Here is a 19,425-nt window from a genome sequence, read left to right as displayed (position 1 = left end):
CACAGCCTGGGACACGTCGTGACAAAGGGTTATCCACGGGAGCGGATTAGGTGCCAGTATCACCCAAGATGGTGCAGTCCTTACCGTGGTACCCACCTTGATGTATTTATTTTATATCCATGCAGTCCATCTGTTTTTAAGTATCACCTTAGGGCATGAGCTCAAAAATGAAGAAGGTCTAATTGGATTAATTGTATAACATCAATTTGATATTCAATAGTTTTAACGGTTGGGATCTCCTTATCAGCAGTTAGATTTTGGCTTATCCTTATGCTCGATCCATAAGGTGGGCCACTATAATAGACGGTTGGTATCTATTTCCGTTACGAACGTAGAAGACTGAACAGGGAACTCTTATTGCTCCAGAGGATACTAATTATAGCGCTTGTACTTCAAGCGCGAAACACGAACGCATCAAAAGTGCATATATTTAATCAACACCGTTTCTTATAATATGGCCCACCTGAGATGTGGATCTTTCTTCATGTTTTGTCTCATGCCCTAAAATGATCTTTCAAAACCTATGGACAGAGTGGGCCCACAGTAAGGGCCGCACGAAATCCACTCTCATGTCACTGTGGCGGGTGAGACAGCCCACAGGCAATCTGCATCCCAAGCTGGCTGCTTCATGCAATTCATTGCATCTTTCAATCCTTTACTATGATTTGCTAATGTCGGCATGTCATCTTTCCCAAAATAACCTTCACGAGTGCTCCGTCCAGATGGCAGACAGTAGTATGCGACACGGCAAACGGCCCTGTACAATGTCACAGTCAAGACAGGGGCATATATGGAAAGCATGAAATTTACTCTAAGGAGGGTGGTGATTGAACGATGGGGCGAAGGGACATCACACGTGCAACAGATCTGGGCCATTCATTAGGTAGTGCCCAATAAATAGCATGCAACAAAAATTAGGGTCGCACATTAATCAAATTATCCATGCGTACATTGAATTCGGTTCGTCATATATATATATATATATATATATATATATATATATATATATATATATATATATATATATTCTCTCCGTAAACTTCTAATTCTAGTCTTGAGTTAGACCAGCATGATGAGTGGGCCATCAAGTTTTTTTTGAAAAAAATAAAAATCTTATTATTATTATTATCATTATTATTTAATTTATTACATAGCACGTTCACAGTCCGCCATACGAAATCGGATTACCTGCTGAATACAATGTGCTTTTATCGTATTGACTAAACTCTGTTAGGCCCATTGGGAATGTATGTTGTTTATCCATGCCGTCCATCCATTTTTTAAACTTATTTTATGAGTTGAGACTAAAATTGAAGCATATCCATAGCTCAAGTGGACCACACTACAGGAAACACAAAGAATAATGATTTCTACAGTTGAAACCTTCTTAGGGCCTACAATGATGTTTATTTCCCATCCAACCTGTTAATAAGATCACACATACATGGATGAAGTGAAAATAGAGATATCAGCTTGATCCAAAACTTCTGTGGCCCCCAAGAATTTTACAACGGCAGACATTCAATTCGCACTGTTTCGTGTGGTGTGTTCCACTTGAGCTTTGGATATACTTCATTTTGGTCTTAAACACTAAAATTATCAAGTAAAATGGATAAACGGACAGGATAAAATACATAAATCAAGATGAGCCCCACAGAGTTTACTAAGTACGCAATCAGCTTCGGCACCCTACCTGATGAATGGCCCTTTTATATAGGGGGAGTGGATGATACTCAGACAAGGTATGACGCTTGATGCGCAGGGCGCCAAGAGATTGGTTGTCTGCTTTGTTTGTTGAAACAGGACCCTTGGATATTTTGGTTCTAAACCGTCCAATAAATGTCCACCAATCCGACAGTTAGACGGTGAAATAAGCGTAACTTTTGGGTCGGGATACACCTGGACAGGGGGCCATACTTTGGACAACTTAATTTGACTTGTATGCTACATGTGCAATTTCTAAGTGCCCGTGTATCATCCATCACACTCTGCCAGAGTATAAAAGTTCTCTTTCATGTATGTTAAGATATTAATTAAAGCTCCCACCAGTCCTTTTTTAGGCATACCAACTCATTTTTGGTGAGTCGGCCGATAAGTACGAATCCCTGTTCTTGCCACCTTTCTACGCCTATTTTTAGAGAATTTGAAGGTCAAATGAAATTTTTGAATGGGCTAAGGTGAGCCATCAACCTTGCTTCTATGGAGATCTTGACCGTCCAAGTCGTGGGTCCTATTGTGTATGAAGCTGAGGCAGAGATTTATACTGATAATAAATCCTAGCAGTCTAGATGGTGGCTATCAAATGGACGGTTGTAAATGGAATGGTCTGTGGTTCAAATTCAGACTGCCAAACATGTAGTCAAGATTGTCTGATTAGTCTGATTTTGGTCTATAATCCATTAAATAAATGGGCCTGTGTGGTTTGGTCGGTCTTGATTGATTTACATGCATGCCAAGTGTATGGTGATGATTTAGAGGCTATATTCTTTTGAAATTATTATTATTTTTTAAAATTTTTTTAATGAAGATTAGATCATTCCTAATCTTTGATAATCAAGCATTTAAGGGTAGATTAGTTGTTTGCTTTATTACATGGGTGCATGTCATGTCATAGGCTTCATCATCCATGCCCATGACATTAAGACGTGGGACAAGACTCCGGTGTTAGTTCATTACCATTTCCAAAATGGTGGTGAAGCATCCCACTAACATCTGCCATACATGTAAATCTTATCCAGACCATTGAAATAGTGGGCCACACAATATGGATAGAGTACATCTTAAAAGTGAAACCGATCAAGCAATCTAACCATACATTAACATAGGTGGCTATAAAATGGATTATTAAAAGCAAAGCAGTAAAAGCTTTCAACTCAAGAGGCAAGATCAGATGGTGTGGTTTTTTGCTAGGCTCCATCCCCAATCGGGTTTACATTCTGGACGGTCTGGATTGCGTACAACTATGCCATCATAGCTGAACCAGCATCATCTTAAAACGGTGGTGAATTATGGCAAGAGCTTGCCCTAAGATTTGGGTATTTGGGCGGATTTGGCTAATCCATCCAAAATCATCGTTCTTGATTAAGTAATTAAGGTTAAGATATACATATTAATGGTAATTAGTAATGCTTAACCGAAATACAAGTTTAAAAAGGGCAATTGAGTAATGAAGAGAAAAGGTGTCACTATAAAAGAAGACAACAACCTTTCCTTAGTTTACTGTGTTTAACTTATAAGAACATAAACAAATTGACAAATACCTGAATTGCCCTTATAGGTGACTAACGGCTGTTAATACGCTAGGTCTGCTTCAAGACCCGGGCCCACAGTAACTCAGGTTGGCCCACTTAGGGATCTAATCAGAACAAAACAGTTGTGAGGAGATGATACAGTGAGCCGGAGGAAGCAGTATTTGGTAGAACCATCATTCCACATGACACATGACAAGGTGATGTATCAATTGGGTCCACACACACACACACACATATATATATACTGTCACCAGGACAGATGGCTGTATTTTAAAAATGAAACCCATGAGACGATCCTGTCCATTGCTTGTCTATAATTGACCGTTAATTGCTTTTGTTTCCAATCAAGGCTGCAGATTATAAGAATAGAATTGTTTGATACATATTATTTTCGAGACAAACTATCCATGCTAGGGATAGAGTGATTTTTGAGACATAAACTATCCATGTTAGGGATAAAAATTGTACACATGGCATACATGAACTCAAATTAAATTAAATAAATTGTGTGACCCATTGCTAAGTCAATCCCAAAATCAGATTGGTCCAACAATCTTAATCTCTGATTTGTCACCATGTGTTTGTTGAAATAGGATAATCGGAACCACCACGCATGCAACTCCATAATGTAAGGACTTTGTGCGTCCCACTGTGATGTATATGTTTTATTCATATTGTCCATTCATTTTGTGATATAAAATGAAAGCATATCCAAAGCTCGAGTAAATGACACCGCATGAAATAATGGAGATTGAACGGTTACAACCAAAAAAATTTCGAGGGCCACAAAAGTTTTAGATCAAGCTAGTATTTGCATTTTTTCTTTTCATCCAAGCCCTTACAATCCCATCAATATTACTGTGGCCCATAGGAAGGTTTTAATTGTTGATGTCATTTTCTCTATGGTTTCTTGTGGTGTGGCCCACTTGAGTTTTAGAAATGCTTCAATTTTGAGCTCATACTCTAAAACAGGCAAGCAAAACGAATAAATGGCATGGACAAAACACATACATTATGGTGGGCCTCATAGGGTCTTTAATTGCACCATGGAGCTCCATGGTTCTGGTTTACCTTGCTATCGTAGAGTCTGACCACGATAAAAGAAGGTAAAATGGAAGAAAAAGAATATGATTTTCTAAATCTTGCACTGCAGGCCCCCCATGAATGAAGGCTGTTGAAAAAGAATCCCTCGATTAAAATATTCTAACCCTTCGTTGGTGTAGTGGGTCCCACCATAGATGGTGACACTAGGGATTCTCCTATTATTATTATTATTAAATTTTTTTTTATAGTGAATCCATTGAGCCTTGTGTTGACTTCATCTAGTGATTAGGTCCTGATCACCAGTTAATATTTTTATTTCATTTTTGACTGCCTAAATAGTATAATAGTCATTTTCTTTCATTCTTACTTTCGCTACCATAGATAAACGAAAACTGCTTAGTAAAGATCTGCATGACAATTAAATTTTAAAATTGCTAAAACTATGCATTATTAAAGGACATGGAATGGGTCTGAGCTATTTAGATAACTTCTAAAGAAAAGATCTCTGCCAAAGATACCTATTTTAACTGCTTTTGCAAACGGTTTGGCCCACATGCAATACATGGTTTTTCTTCTCTTCTCAAAACATCGACTTTAAATTAGTTAGCTCCCATTGGTTTCATAATTTTAATGGCTGAGAAAGGGAAATGAATTACCTTATGATTCTTGCTTTTATGATAGGAAAGAAACCAAGGGCTATAAATAAGTACCATCCTTGGCCCTCTTCACCATGCTTAATATTGTGTGAGGCTTTCCATCCATTGCACACACATTGATAAAGTTTTGGGGAGAAGGTGAGCCAAGAGCAATCCATGTCATCAAACATATGGGTCGCCAATCAAGACCGTTTATCTTCATGACTGATTATCTTTAAGCATTGGTATGTGCGTATTTAAAATGCACGGCTTAAGTATGCAATAAATCTACAATATTGTGGTTTTTATTTGATAAACTTGTTTACGTATGAGTTTCACAATCCTAGTTGTAGAACGTTAACCCTTGATTGAGTACTGATTATGGTTTACATTGGAATTCACTTCCTCTCTCCATGTGCATTGCGAGTCCCCAACACACTAGATTTATTAGCATATATAAACGAGGTGCTAAAATAAAACTATATACTATTAAAGGACACCAGGAAGGGTTTTAAGCCAAAATAAAATGAATTCAAGTAATTTAGTCTAGCTGAAGCCATCAACTAAGGGAAGCTCTATCTCAAAGAGACTAGCTTTTTACAACCACTTATCATTCCCTCTCTCCCACATTCTACCGAAAAGGAATGGATAGTGGACAGTGGTGGCCTAAGCTTTTATGACCACACACATAATCAATTCACAACAAATGCTTGGGTGTCTTACTAACTCTGTTGTCGAAATTGTCATGTGCTGGAATGTGTCTCTTTGGTAGGCATTGTTTGACAAACTAATTGCATCTCAAGGTATAAGGCTTCTTTATAAGGTGCATTTATCACTTGCAATTTGCAGTATGCAAGTATAAACCTTTATTTATTATTTATTATTATTATTATTTTTTTAAAAATCTACTCTGCCCTTGAAAAGATTGGATAGTTTTGAGTCAGCGAGTTTTTTTTCCCTTTTTTTTTAAAAAAAAAATCCTTTTTCTTTTAAGGCACACACCCACATCACATGAGCACTTATTCTCTTAATTTCAATATTGAAACAGAGTTTGTTTACCACTGAGCCATGGAGCCTGCTCCAAATGTGTCGAATGTTAAGTTAGCCTGTGACCATCTAGATAATTGGATCTCCAATGTAGGTGGGGCTGAGAAATATTCGGAAACATGAAACCTATACTGAGAAACATGAATCCCTACATCAATGTCAACGTTGCTTTGAAGCACATTAGCATGATATATTTCTTATTGTATCCTTAATTTTTTTATTTAAATCTATTCAATTATAAATTAGCTTAACACACACATTATTGTCATCATCATTACAGCCTGAACCCAACTAATTAGGGTTATATTCACTTAGCATGTGGGCCCTAAAATATTGGAAACGAGTGGATAGGTTAGAAAATTTCAGCCAAGCTTTTAACAGTTATATATTTGTTTTTTAGTGGCCCACATGATTAGTGGATCAACGGGATTCTTGCTCTAGGGGCATCATTATAATGGTGTCATTTTGACGCGTCCTGTATCTTGAACCTTTCATGCTATACTGGCTCATTTGTGACACATAAAATGAGCTTCATTGCACACACGACGGGTGGGCCTAGCACAATTCTATATATGTATATTTTGAGAAATTTTCTCCTAAGAAAAGGTTCCAATGCAGACCCATGAGAGCCCTTTAAGAATCCATCCCATGTGATGAATATATACAATCTAAGTCATAGAAACCCTTCGCCTAGCTTGGATGAAGGGTCAAGCAAAAAATTATGTTTTTTTTTTTTTTCCTACTTAGGTGTTTCTCGGTAATAATCAAAGGTAGATGTCCCCTCTCACTTTGCTGTGGCCTATTTGATTTTTGGATTGAGGTGATCTTTAGGTCTAAGGGATTTTATGAGGTGATGTGTTTGATCATGGACGATTATATGTCATGCAAACATAACAATATGGGATGAGTTCCGAAAGGGTTCTCACATGATCTCATGAGTTAATTCCATGGCATTGATGGCATGGACTTGATGTTGTGGCTAAATAATTGATTGTGCCTCTTCTCGAGCAATTTCGACTCTCCATTTTATAGTGTATTGATTGGATGGTTATGATAGGTAAGTAAAAGACACGCCTTGGGTTAACATCAAATTTGGAAATGTCATGAATATTTTCTACTTTAATTTTAGTTCTTTACACATATGCACACCACATGAAAACTCGGTCCGATAATCTTAAAGTTGAAACAGAGGTTGTCTACCTCTAAGCCAGAATGAGACCAAAATGTCACTATTTACAAGACATCCTTCCCTATTTCAATTGACTCTTAAGGCATGATCATAATGTCTTTATTATTGTATTTTCTTTATTTTTTTAAAAAATTATTTTACCATTGCTTATACAAGAGAAAATAGACAACTAATGGAGAAAAGGTTGATGCCAGTTGGACAGCCATGGTGTAAAACTCGTGCCAAATCTACTACTTAAATGCCGTCCTTAATTTAAGGGAAGAAAGATTTAAATGCTTATGCACACACCAAAAGGCAGACCCGTTGGCACATGTGTGGCGTGTAGCTGCCTTGTACACACGTGTGAGCTTATCAAAACTCAGGTTAAATAGCCTTCTCTTAAAAAATGTACTCAAGCTATAGAATTAGGAGAAATCATTCAATAATACTGGAGGATGTGTAGTACCATTGGATTTTCATTTTGTAAAAGTGGATCCCATGGTTCAACGGTCCAGACAGTTGCTCAGATGGGCCCTGCCATAAAATGTACAATCGAATAAAAGATTAGGATTATTGAACGAAGGAGATTTCGGAGCATACCATCATTTGTGGGCCCCATTAGATAGATGATCAGGTTACTAAAAGCTATGGGCCCACTTGTGCACAGTCCAACAAATATCCCTGATATTTTGAAAACTCTCCAACAAGGCACACGTTTGTGGATCTTAGCCACTCATCAGATGTGTCCGTGTACATAAAAAGAGACAGATATCAATGTGGTCCACTCAACTCATGAGGCTACTCGCCAAGTAAAAAAAAAAAAAAAGAGGCTACTTGCGTTGAGGGGAGATGGAAGTGGCGACATTTTTGGTACACATGCTAACAAGGCACACGTGTGGGTATCTTAGTCACCTGTCTAGAAGAGGCCACCAGGACAAACCCCAAGAATGGTGGGAGCGGATTCAGCCAGGCCTTGATGTATGTGTTTCCATCCGTTTTGCCAGTTATCCCAAAAAACGTAACAGATCCAAATTTCAGGTGGACCACACCACAGGGAACAGTGATGATTGAAAGCTCACCTTTGAAAACTTCCTAGGGCCCACCTTGATGTTTATTTGCCATCCAACCTGTTGATAGGGTCACATAGACCTGTATGAAGGGAAAAACAAATATCAGCTTGATCCAAAACTTTTTTGGCCCAAGAGAAGTTTTTAATAATCAATCATCACTATTTCCTGTCGTGTGGTCCATCTGAGATTTGGATCTGCTTCATTTCTGGGCTCATGCCATAAAACAAGCTGGCAGCTGGATGGAGTGGATGTACATGAAATACGCCAACGTGAGACCGAACTCGGTGTTACCCCGATCTGGCCAAATCCGCTCCCAAGAAGGGTCTGCCCATCAAGTTTGCCGCACGTGTGTAGTTAAATACATACGGACAATTTAACCTTCCAGCTTTCTCATACACGTGCCACCACTAATGAGTACAAACGGCCTGAGTTTTGGGTCAAGGCTAGCATTCGATGGACCCACCTGATGAAAGGCCCAGATCCCGCACAAGTGCTCCACTTTGGCACGTGTGCAGTTAATAACCCCTTCAATCTCTCTCCTTGGGCACAGCTTCCCGAAAATGATATTTCTGCCATTCCAACAAACACGAGGTTAGTTTTGGTAATTTTCTACTCTCCTAATTACACGCACCGAAAGGTTAGGGCGTAATTGTATTACACGATCAACCCATTCCTTACAAAATCACATATATTTCTAACAATATCTTATATATCCGAGGCAACTTCCTATCTAACGTCGCTAGAACAACTTTATCTACAACGCCGTGTGTGGGGCCATCATGATCTTCCTATCACATCCAATCCGTCCATCACGTGAGCTCCCTCCTGTAATATGCATACCCCAAAAATCTAGTCTATTCTCCTAATTCGGCCACACAATGTAAAACCTATAAAATTACATCGTGTACCAACCTGAATACTGGAATGGCCTGAATTTTAGTATATCCAATTCATCCTTGTGGGCCATACCTTATGAATGGATTGGATGGAATATACAAAACACGTTGAGCCCCACACATGATCAGGAAGGTTTGGACGGTGGCATCCCATCCCAACCATTCCATATGGTGAGACCCACCTCTGTTTTTGATCGACCTTATTTTTGGGATGCAGGGTGAAATAAGAAGGTTACCCCTTATGGATGGATTGAATGTGGGCCTTACATCAAGACGGGCCCCAGACACCACGTTGTATAGTAAGTTTGTTATACATACTCTTTTTACAAGCTCTGTTTTTTTTTTCCCTCTATAAAAGCTTCCTTATGTAATAAAGATGTCTTTGCTTTATAAAGGAAAATTGCATGCATGGAATCTTTCTATTCCTATTTTTCTTCACTACTTCTGCAGTGAAAGATTTCTTCTCCTTCTTTCTTGAAAATCACTTGGATTCTTTGGCAGATGGAGAGCGGGAAAGAAGGGGAACTAAAGGAAGGCGAGTCGCCGCCTTCCGGAATGTTCCCAGACGGTCTCCGAGTTCTAGTCGTCGATGATGATCCGACTTGCCTGAGGGTCGTGAAAGAGAAGCTTGTCTCGTGTAGATATCAAGGTATCAGTTTTAGATCTCTCTCTCTCTCTGTCTCTGTGGGTGTGGGACATTTTCATGTTTGGTATGAGGACCGTCCATGCTGAGGACTTGCATGTATAGCCTTTTCTTCTTTCTCTACTCATGTTTTAGTTTTTTAAATTTAAATTTAAATTTTTTATATTTTAATTTATATTTATATTTTTTGCATACCTGCAATTGAATATGTATATATGTGTGCAGGCATGTGTGAGTGCAGGCATGTATGAATGTATGGTTTTTTTGGGCACTGGGGTATTTTCTTTTCTTTTTTTTTTTTCTTTTTTTTTTAAATATTTATTTAAATAGGTTTTGAAGTTTTGGTATGAACATTTTGAATATGACTGATATGAGCCTACTGATATCTCTCTCTCTCTCTCTCTCTCTTTTTTTTCTTTTTTTTGAGTTGATTTCTTTGTTTCATGATGGTTTTAAAATTAGTTTTTTTTTTTTTTTTGTAAGTGTTTGCTGCAGTTGGTACTATTAGGGAGTTTTTGTTCACGGGTACTGTTTTATTTTTTTAATCTTATATTAAGATGTGGGCCTTTTCATTTAGATGCGTACTAATCTCTATTTGATGTATGTTATGAAGATTAAGAGAGATAATTGAAGAAAAATCGTGTTGATGGAAATCTTTCATTAGATTAAATCTTTTTGTAGACTGGATTAAATCGTGATTTCTAAGGATCTTATGCATGTTTTCTCATTCAAATCCTTTGAAATTTAAGCAGTATGAGAAACAATGGGCTGTTTTAGATGCCTTATTAGGCACTTTCAGTGGTTGATTTTTATGACTATTGATGGTGGTTTTACGGTTTCATCTTGTTCATGGGCATTTCTTTCTAAAAGATTGTCTGATTGGTTTACTTTCAGTTACAACATGTGAACATGCAAAGACTGCTTTGTCCATGCTCCGAGAGAGGAAAGACAGGTTTGATCTTGTTCTAACAGATGTTCACATGCCTGACATGGACGGGTTTAAGCTTCTTGAACTTGTTGGCTTGGAACTAGACCTGCCTGTGATTAGTGAGTGTTTTCTAATTTAATTTAATTATTATTTTTTTGGGTTTCTTCTCTGAAAACAATTGATTGACTTGGATCTTGTAATGGAAGTGATGTCGGCTGACACGGCGGTGAAGGTGGCGGTAAGAGGGCTTGAACATGGAGCTTGCTACTACCTTATGAAACCCATATCCTTCAATGAGCTCAAGAACATTTGGCAGCATGTCATTCGGAAGAAGAGGTCTGCATCGAAGGAAACCGAGCAAGCGGGCAGTGTCGAAGATTCTGAGAAGGCATCAGAGGAGGAGGTTGAATGCGCATCTTCAGTAAATGAAGGAAATTACAAGCAGCCTAAGAGGAAGAAGGAGGAAGATCTTGAGGATAATGATGATTGTGATGAGGAAGATAATGATGAGGATTCTTCTTCCCAGAAGAAGCCACGAGTGGTTTGGCATTTGACACTTCACACCAAGTTCCTGGAGGCCGTTGATCAATTGGGGTTTGATAGTAAGATCCCTTCTTGAAATTGATCATTGATTTTATTATCCGTGAGATACATGACCTATCTCTACCTAGCATGCTGTAAATCTACATGGTGATCATGACCATTGATCTGGCGGGATACCACATGGATGAATCTGCCATTTGTGTTAACAATCCCATTCTCAGACCATAAATTGGATACGGTCCATGATCATGCAATGGCCCACCAAATCGATGGTAGTGATCACTATACACAAGCTCCACATGTACGATAGCTGCAGTGATTTCCCTTGTTATTAAGCTCCTGTTGTGTTTCATGTGTTCTCACATACCCTCTATTATTTTCCATTATTTGGATTCAGAGGCAGTCCCGAAGAAAATACTGGAGCTCATGAATGTTCCAGGTCTAACAAGAGAAAATGTCGCTAGCCATCTACAGGTTTGAATTCAATGCTTGCAATTTCTTCATTTTCATGAATTTTAGAGAAGGGTTACTATCTTGATTTTTGGTTCATTCGAATGATATCTATCTGTAGTTTCTACCATTTCATGGCTCGTGCAATGGGTGAATCAATTGAAAGAATGAAAGTGAGGATATTGAGACCACTGTTGGAAACTTCCTAAAGCCCACGTTCATCAGGGCCATCCAACCTGTTGATAAGGCAACAGAGACCTGGAGTACTTTTTACAATACAAACAACAAAAATATCATATTCATGAAAATGGAATTTAATTTCCATGAATTTTGACATTTCCAAACAGGCCCTAACTTCGTTATTCTGCATAATGTGGAGCCTAGTTCTTCAATTTGAATACGAATGAAGGTGATTGTGATTTCATCTTTTGCACCTTATGTAACTAAGGGGGTGTTTGGATCAAAAGTTGTTTACAATAAGTTATATGCCACACGTAGCTTATCGTAGTTTCTACTAATTGAGAAGATAAGTATGTTTTGTAAATAGCATTCTTATTCTCATTTGTCTCTCCTATGCCTCTCTTCAGCAACTTATGAAAATTAGTAGAAAAGCTTTAAAAAAATTAACTGTATTGATTAAGTACTTTTAAATAAAAAGTTACTTATAACTAATCATAAACCAAACTTACTTATCTGAAATAAGTTACTTATCTACTGTAATAAGTAGAAAAAGTAACTTATTTGCTGGTATCCAAACGGGCCCTAAGTTTATTTTTTCAATTTACAAGACAGTTCTATCTTGTCTTTGTTACAAAGTTTATTTTTTCGATTTACATGACAGTTTTAAACGTTTGATTGCAGAAATACCGTCTGTTGTTACGAAGGCTGAATGATGCAAAGCGATCCCACTCCAGCCTGTCTAGCTCTTTCTCTGGTGGGCCACAAAAACCGAACATCGGATCCATTCATCCCCAATTGATTTTTGATTTCCAAGATCAGGTGGGCCATCCCCAATTCTCAGATCATCGCAACCTGATGGGACTATCGCCACTGCTGGCAGGACGCATGCAAAATCCCAATGCTCCCACTCCATCCATTGATCAGATGCAATTGATCAATCAAGAAGCACAAAACAACAACACCACCATGGCTAGATTAAGGTACGGCTCACCGATGATTGACGGCCAAGGGAACTTCCACCAAGTGCTGCCTGGTGGTAGTAGTATAGATCCAAAACAATCTCATCTCATGCAGCAGTGCGATGGAAGCTCAATTGGACGTGGGCTGGTCACACATCAGATGAGAGTGGGCCCATTGCCTCTTAGCAGTGAAACAATGCAGATGGTCCATCAGCCACAACAGTCGCAGTCAGGACTCCTCAGCAATGGTCCACTCGATAACTTCAGCATGCCGAGCATTCAAGGCCACCTTTCGAGTATCGGCAATTCAGGATCGTTTGCCGCCCGCTGCCAACCCCCACCTTCTAATTCAGGCAGTAATTACAGCGGGCTTCGGCTTACAAGCACCGGTGGTCTATATGGGCTAACTCAGGCTGGGCCAATCGCTGAAGCATCGAATAATACCAATTGGAGTAATAATCTGATTAATGAGATTAATAGTGGATCAAACTTGGGTTATGCTAATCAAGGGGTGGCCTCTCTCGGCAGGTTTGCAAACACCAATCAGTTGCCAAGAAGATTCAGTGATCAGATCCAACAACAGAATGATTTTGCAAGTGGGAGTTTTACGAAGCCAACGGAGAGTGATAGCCTGTTACCAGATGTTTTGAAGAATTCACCATTTGCCAACAGCTCATTCATACCTCAGTTTGATGAAGGTGATCTTGGAGATTTGGTTTTCAAACATCAGGTCAGTGATTTAATGGAGGTTTTTAGTAATACTAATAACTTTTATATGGGTGCTCACCCACGCATGCCAATGTTTCCAGTGCCTGGGTGATCTGGGTCTTGCAACTGGTGGGCCCCACTGCTCATTTGGTGTTGAAATGCAGGTGGTCTGATTTTTAGGTGGGTCACACATGAAGGATGAGTGTGGACTACTGGTCAGTGATTTTAACTATCCATCTCTACTTACATGTGTGGCAAAACCAAATGACCAGAAGGTCTTAATTTTTGGGCTGTGGCCTACAGGCGGTGAGGCCCACCGCCTGACCGACGGACGGACGGATTTTTGAGCTGTGGGGGTCCATTTTGAAAGCCCATCATTGCATTTCTCACATATCTCTCGTCCGAAATCCCTTTACCACATCTGTTTTACACTGTGCGTAAAACACCCCAGGGCTGTGGGGCCCACCATACTGTGAATGTACATGCACTCCGTCCATCAGGTGATAAGTCTTATTTGAATTGTTCATGTAAAATTTCAGCCGATACACCAATGGGAACAATGTAAAATCGCTACTAAAACCCCTATGATGGTGTTGATTTTTGTACATTCACTTCCTCCTAGTGATTTATACCTTATAAACGAGTTTGATGAATGATACACACCATGGTGGCTCCACACAAAAACCTACGGTTGGCATCCAATCCCCATTTTTCTCCATAGTGTGGCCCACCTTAGTTGTGCATCTGCCTGAAAATTTTCTCCACTGTCTAGGGCTCAAGTATAAAACCTGATGGGCGGACTGGATTTTACCCACGCAAGGTGTTGTAGAGGATCCCAGTCCATTGCCTCTTGAGGATGAAATAAATGGAATTATCTCAAAATAGAAAAAATTTCCTCCCATTATTTTAAAAGATTTTCAAGAGAAGGAGAGGTATTCACAAGTTTTTAAACTCTCATGCCAGCATGCACATACCGGTCCAAATGCATGCGTGCATACATATTACCATGCTTACGTGGATGTCCTATAGCAATCCATGAAACTATACACGTCCCAAAATGTACCAACTAACCCATGCATGCTCATGTGAATTTATTCATGTTTATATGCTTTTGGATTTTTGTCAGACCATGATGGTGAAGTATGTTAGCGTTCACCCACCTTTACTAGCACTCATCAGGGAATGTGATCATTGATCTGGTCCGTCCACAGGACTGTCCATCTCTTGGATTGGTCATTGGCCAAAATCCAGCTACACTAGAACGTCTACACCCATGCAAAAAGTATCCATCAATTGGACGGTCAATGCAATTTTAGACTATAATGCTTATACTGACCATCCAATAAATGGAAGTTGTAGGCACCCAGTAGTGGAACTTTCCGAATTGGCTTATGGGCAATGGGTTATCCATGATCTAGCCATTCGAATGTACCGCTCCAATGGCTGAGAACATCAACACACGAAGGCGGGTGAAGTCCACATACCTCCCTAACTTGGTGAAGTTTGACAAGACCTAGTTCTAATCTTATATAATAAATTAATAAAGATATATTTTAATAAAAAAAATGGCACTTGATTATCTGATTAGTGAAGATATATTTGACGGTTAAAATTGAATATCTCCAACAATCCTTTTGGAATGGACAAGCGTCCATGAATCAAAGGTTAGGATTGTTCAACAAATATGATTTTGAAATAAACATCTAAAAGTAAATATTAATAGATATTAACTTTTAAGCTTTCTCCAATATTTCAGTCATATATAGTAGTGGACATTTTCCAACTAAAATCCTAAAATACCACTAAAATCAAATATAAAAGTGATTAAGAGATAGTAACAGGGAATTAAAATTAAAAATTAAAATTATATAGGGAAATCTTGTAAAAGCTAAAGTATAATTAAATTAAATTTATTAATTAATACAATTAAAAATTGTAAATATTTTACCATAAATCATATATAAATTGTGGATATATATGTTTGTTGAATATGTATATTTCCCATTTCCCATTTTAAGAGTCACTTGTTTGTCCACCATTCATTTGGTTAGGAAATCATACTTATATACAGTTTGTATAATCAAAATAAAAAAGAATATTATCAGGCTAAAAGGAGTGATAGCATCAGGTTAATCATGCTTGAGTAAATAAATTAAAAACAAGAAGTGACCCATCAACTCACGTCTCCCACGTGATGAGCGGACTGGCCTTACACTTTAACAGTACGGTCCCACCTGATGAATGGTCCAGGAATTCCAATTTCTCAAAAATCTAATTTGAAGCTCCTGAAAATTTTGGGGTAATGTGGCCTACTTGAGTTTTAGATCAATTTGTTATTGGGCTCATGTATTAACATGAGCTGGGCAATGTCTTCATGTGGCTTTATAAAGCCTTTGTTACATGGGTTCTCTCTCATACTATGCCTTGGTGCGGGCTATTCATAAAAAACAATGATTCGTAAGAGAGGCTACCTATTACATTAAAGAAGTGAAACGACAAAATGCTTTGCAGAGGAAAAAGTAGCGAACAGCTACTTGCATCATACATCTTAATCAGTACATACGAATATATTTAAATGTACTAACCATGCATATTCACAGCTATAATTGGATTATGCTCGAGTATGTTTGCTAATTTTCTTTCATGTAAGCTTGCACAAATATTTAGGCATGTCTTCTAGAATACATCTTAATGCATTTCTATTGGACTAGGGATTCAACTTGGGTGATTTGTGTTGGGTTCAGTTGAGGGTCAACCCAAGCAACCTTTAGAAGAGTTAGCCCAATTTCCAACCTAACCCTTGGGTGAGCGCTACATGCTATAGATGGCTAAGCACTACGCATTACGCTACCGCTATTTAAAACACTGGTGAGAAATGTTCAACAAAGAGCTAAGAATGTAAGGGGCCTAACACAAATTAGAGATCAATAAATATTAGTCATAATATATATATATATTACATATAAGGTTGGGCTGTAGATAGGTGAGGTTGCCCAAGGGCTGGACCCAAATCAGCCCAACCTAGGTCAGCTAGAGGGTCAGCTAGAGGATTTTCAACTCATGCCCAACCCAACCACTGTTCAGGTTGGGCTAATAGGAAGATAATATAGGATACCACCAAATGTATCCTAGCAAAACCTCTAGGTGTATCATATTTATAAATGTACTAAGCCACCCAATCATCTTCATGCAGTTAGATTAGACGCATATTTATATGTTTTTATATGATCAATTAACAAATGAATTACGACATTGTCAAAAATTTCCACTATAGATTAATTAATTTGGTGAATGCAGGTACAAGATGTGGCCGAGCTCATGGAGCCCGACTTTGACATCAGCTCATTTCAGTTGGACGACGGCAATCGGATCGAGTGAATTCGATAGACATCCAAAAGCATGTCGCCATGGTTGCAAGTTCTACATCCCAAATGGGGCCCGATGGATGGCTGTAATAGGATGGATTTGTGAGGAAGCTATGAAGGAGTTCACTCAAGCTCAATCTCTTAATAAGTTATTTGATCTTGCAAGAAGACTCGATACTGTTTTATATTGCTTGGATGTTGTTGCAGTCTGGTTTTTATGTAGCCTTATAAGAGAATGCTTACTACTTAAGAGTAGCTTTAATCAGATCATAGAACACTTTCATAACATTATAAGTTATAGTGCTCCTAGTTGCATAAGCTCAGTTAGACACTCCAATCAATCGATCTGAACTGTCCATTGAGCCCAGGACATACTTAGGCTTCCATGCAAAAACTGCACTGATTGGATGATCCGATCCTTCCTTGATTTGAATTTATTAGCTATAAGCAGACCTTTTTCCAGGCCATGGATGGGATGGCTATGATTGCCTAATAAAAGCGATTCTATAGAATCATAAGAAATCTATTATGGTCTTGATCATCCAAATGAATGACCATTCATTGAACGGTTGATATTTGTCAGATTCGCATGGTAAACTACAAAATGTTCGTTGGACCTAATGAACGGTCTAGCACAGTTCAAGCGCTCCACTGTAACTATATGCAACTAGGAGTAATATAACTTATAGCGATTATTTAGACATGATGGAAACTATCAAATAGATGGATCGAATTGTTGGTTACACATAATTTTGTATAAATGATCTTGACCATCCATATTAGAGGCCACTGATTAGATGGTTAAGATGATCAGATTAGTGTGATATTTGCATGTTATCAGATGCAATGAGTGTTGTACCTAATGGAAAATAGAATAATCAAATGGACTGTTTTTAACTATGGTTGATATTAGTCTACGACTGACTTTTATTTCATTCTAGATTCGTTTACAGGCCATCCTTGGGCAGGACCAACGTAGACAGGCAGTCCTGATCCAACATCCCCACCTGCCACGTCATGATCTTGACCATCCATCCATAAGGTCTCATAGATGGACCAGATTGCAGATTCTCAACTTATCTGAGTTCCTTGTCAACCATAATAAGGTGAGTTGAAAAAAAGGGTCCGGATTTCAACTCTTATGCATGGATAGTGTTTATCTTAAATCAGTGAGATATTTTACACGTGGCCCAACAAAAAGGTCTAGTTGATGAACGGTCTGGATCACTCTGTTGTGCGGCTGAGGAGTACTAGGCTACAAGGTAAACAATCCCATATGAATATAAAATAGGGTCCGATGGAGGATCCACCTAATAGAAGTATTACACAGGGCCTTGCTACCAATTAAAGTGTCAGCGGTCCACTCCCTATCAATTAAAGTATTACACAGGGTCCGCAGCTTAAAATTTAAGCCTGTTTACTAATGGCACCCGTTTCAGGCTATCTGTAGGAGGCCATGGGCAGGCCTGAGATCGGTGGTTTCAGCTCAGGGTGTTTGGAGTTTCAAGGCTATTTGTCATTATCATGCATGGTACAACCCAGATCTTGCACCCATGGCCATCATGACCCAAGCCGGCTGAGGCGTATGTCTTACTTTGTAGTCTTGTCTTGGACAGATCTCGGCCCCAGCACAAGCCTGGCATCCAACGTATATGAGGCATACACGTGTATGCCAATCTGAACCGTCTAATTTATAGGTCCATATGTGGATGGCTGATCAAACAATCTTAGCTATCTGAACTTGGACAGCTAATCATCTTATTTCTAACAGTTTGATGAATGCAAGTTTTACGGCTATGGTTGATTCACAACGATGGCCACTGTGTGTACGATCAAGATTGGCACGCATGTGTGTCATGGCCCATGGCTGAGTTGCCACAACATAACGGGTAGTATCAACCACCACACACTATAGTCTTTGACCTCCAACTCTTCAAAAGGTGTCGCTTATCACTCTTAGGGAATTTCCTGTGTGGTCCACTTGAACTTTAGATCTCCATCATTTTTGCGCTCATGTATAAAATAAACCTAAAAAAACGGATGAACGGCGGGGATAAAACACATGCAACATGGTAGGTCCACAGCTTGAGCCACGTCATGCCACAGGGATATCCCCGTGGCGGGTTCGACAGGGAAAAGGATTGGCTACTCCCCCTGCCACCAGCCAATGGCTGGCTGGAGGTCGGTGCTGTGTGGGCCCCATCATAATATATGTGTTTCATTCATGCTGTCCATCTATTTTTATATATCATTTTATGATATTTCAAAAACAATTATGTATATCCCAATCTCAAGTGGACCACATTACAGGAAACAGTGTTGAATGAACGTTGACCATTAAAAACTTTTTGGGGGCAATAAAAGTTTTGGATCATGATGATCTTTGTTTTTCCCCTTCATCTTGGGTCTGCATTACCTAATCAACAGATTAGATGTCAAATAAACAGTACAGGGGCCTTAGGAGGATTTAAATGGTGGATGGAACTTAGGAGGATTTAAAACGGTGGATATCCAATCACTATCGTTTTCTTGTGGTGT

At 38.9% G+C, this 19,425-nt stretch overlaps 1 protein-coding gene across 1 annotated transcript; it reads left to right on the top strand.

The window, feature by feature from the left end:
• The first annotated feature begins 9,480 nt into the window (after positions 1-9,480).
• On the top strand, positions 9,481-16,900 carry LOC131235652 (two-component response regulator ORR21-like). The gene is made up of 6 exons (XM_058232923.1): positions 9,481-9,760; positions 10,649-10,801; positions 10,889-11,284; positions 11,623-11,699; positions 12,537-13,544; positions 16,820-16,900. Exons 1-6 carry the CDS (start codon positions 9,613-9,615, stop codon positions 16,898-16,900), a joined length of 1,863 nt encoding a protein of 620 aa, XP_058088906.1. The 5' UTR covers positions 9,481-9,612.
• The last annotated feature ends 2,525 nt before the right edge of the window (positions 16,901-19,425 follow it).

This window comes from Magnolia sinica, chromosome 19 (assembly GCF_029962835.1).
Source record: "Magnolia sinica isolate HGM2019 chromosome 19, MsV1, whole genome shotgun sequence".
NCBI classification, from domain to species: domain Eukaryota; kingdom Viridiplantae; phylum Streptophyta; class Magnoliopsida; order Magnoliales; family Magnoliaceae; genus Magnolia; species Magnolia sinica.
This window is presented reverse-complemented; position numbering and strand designations above follow the sequence as displayed.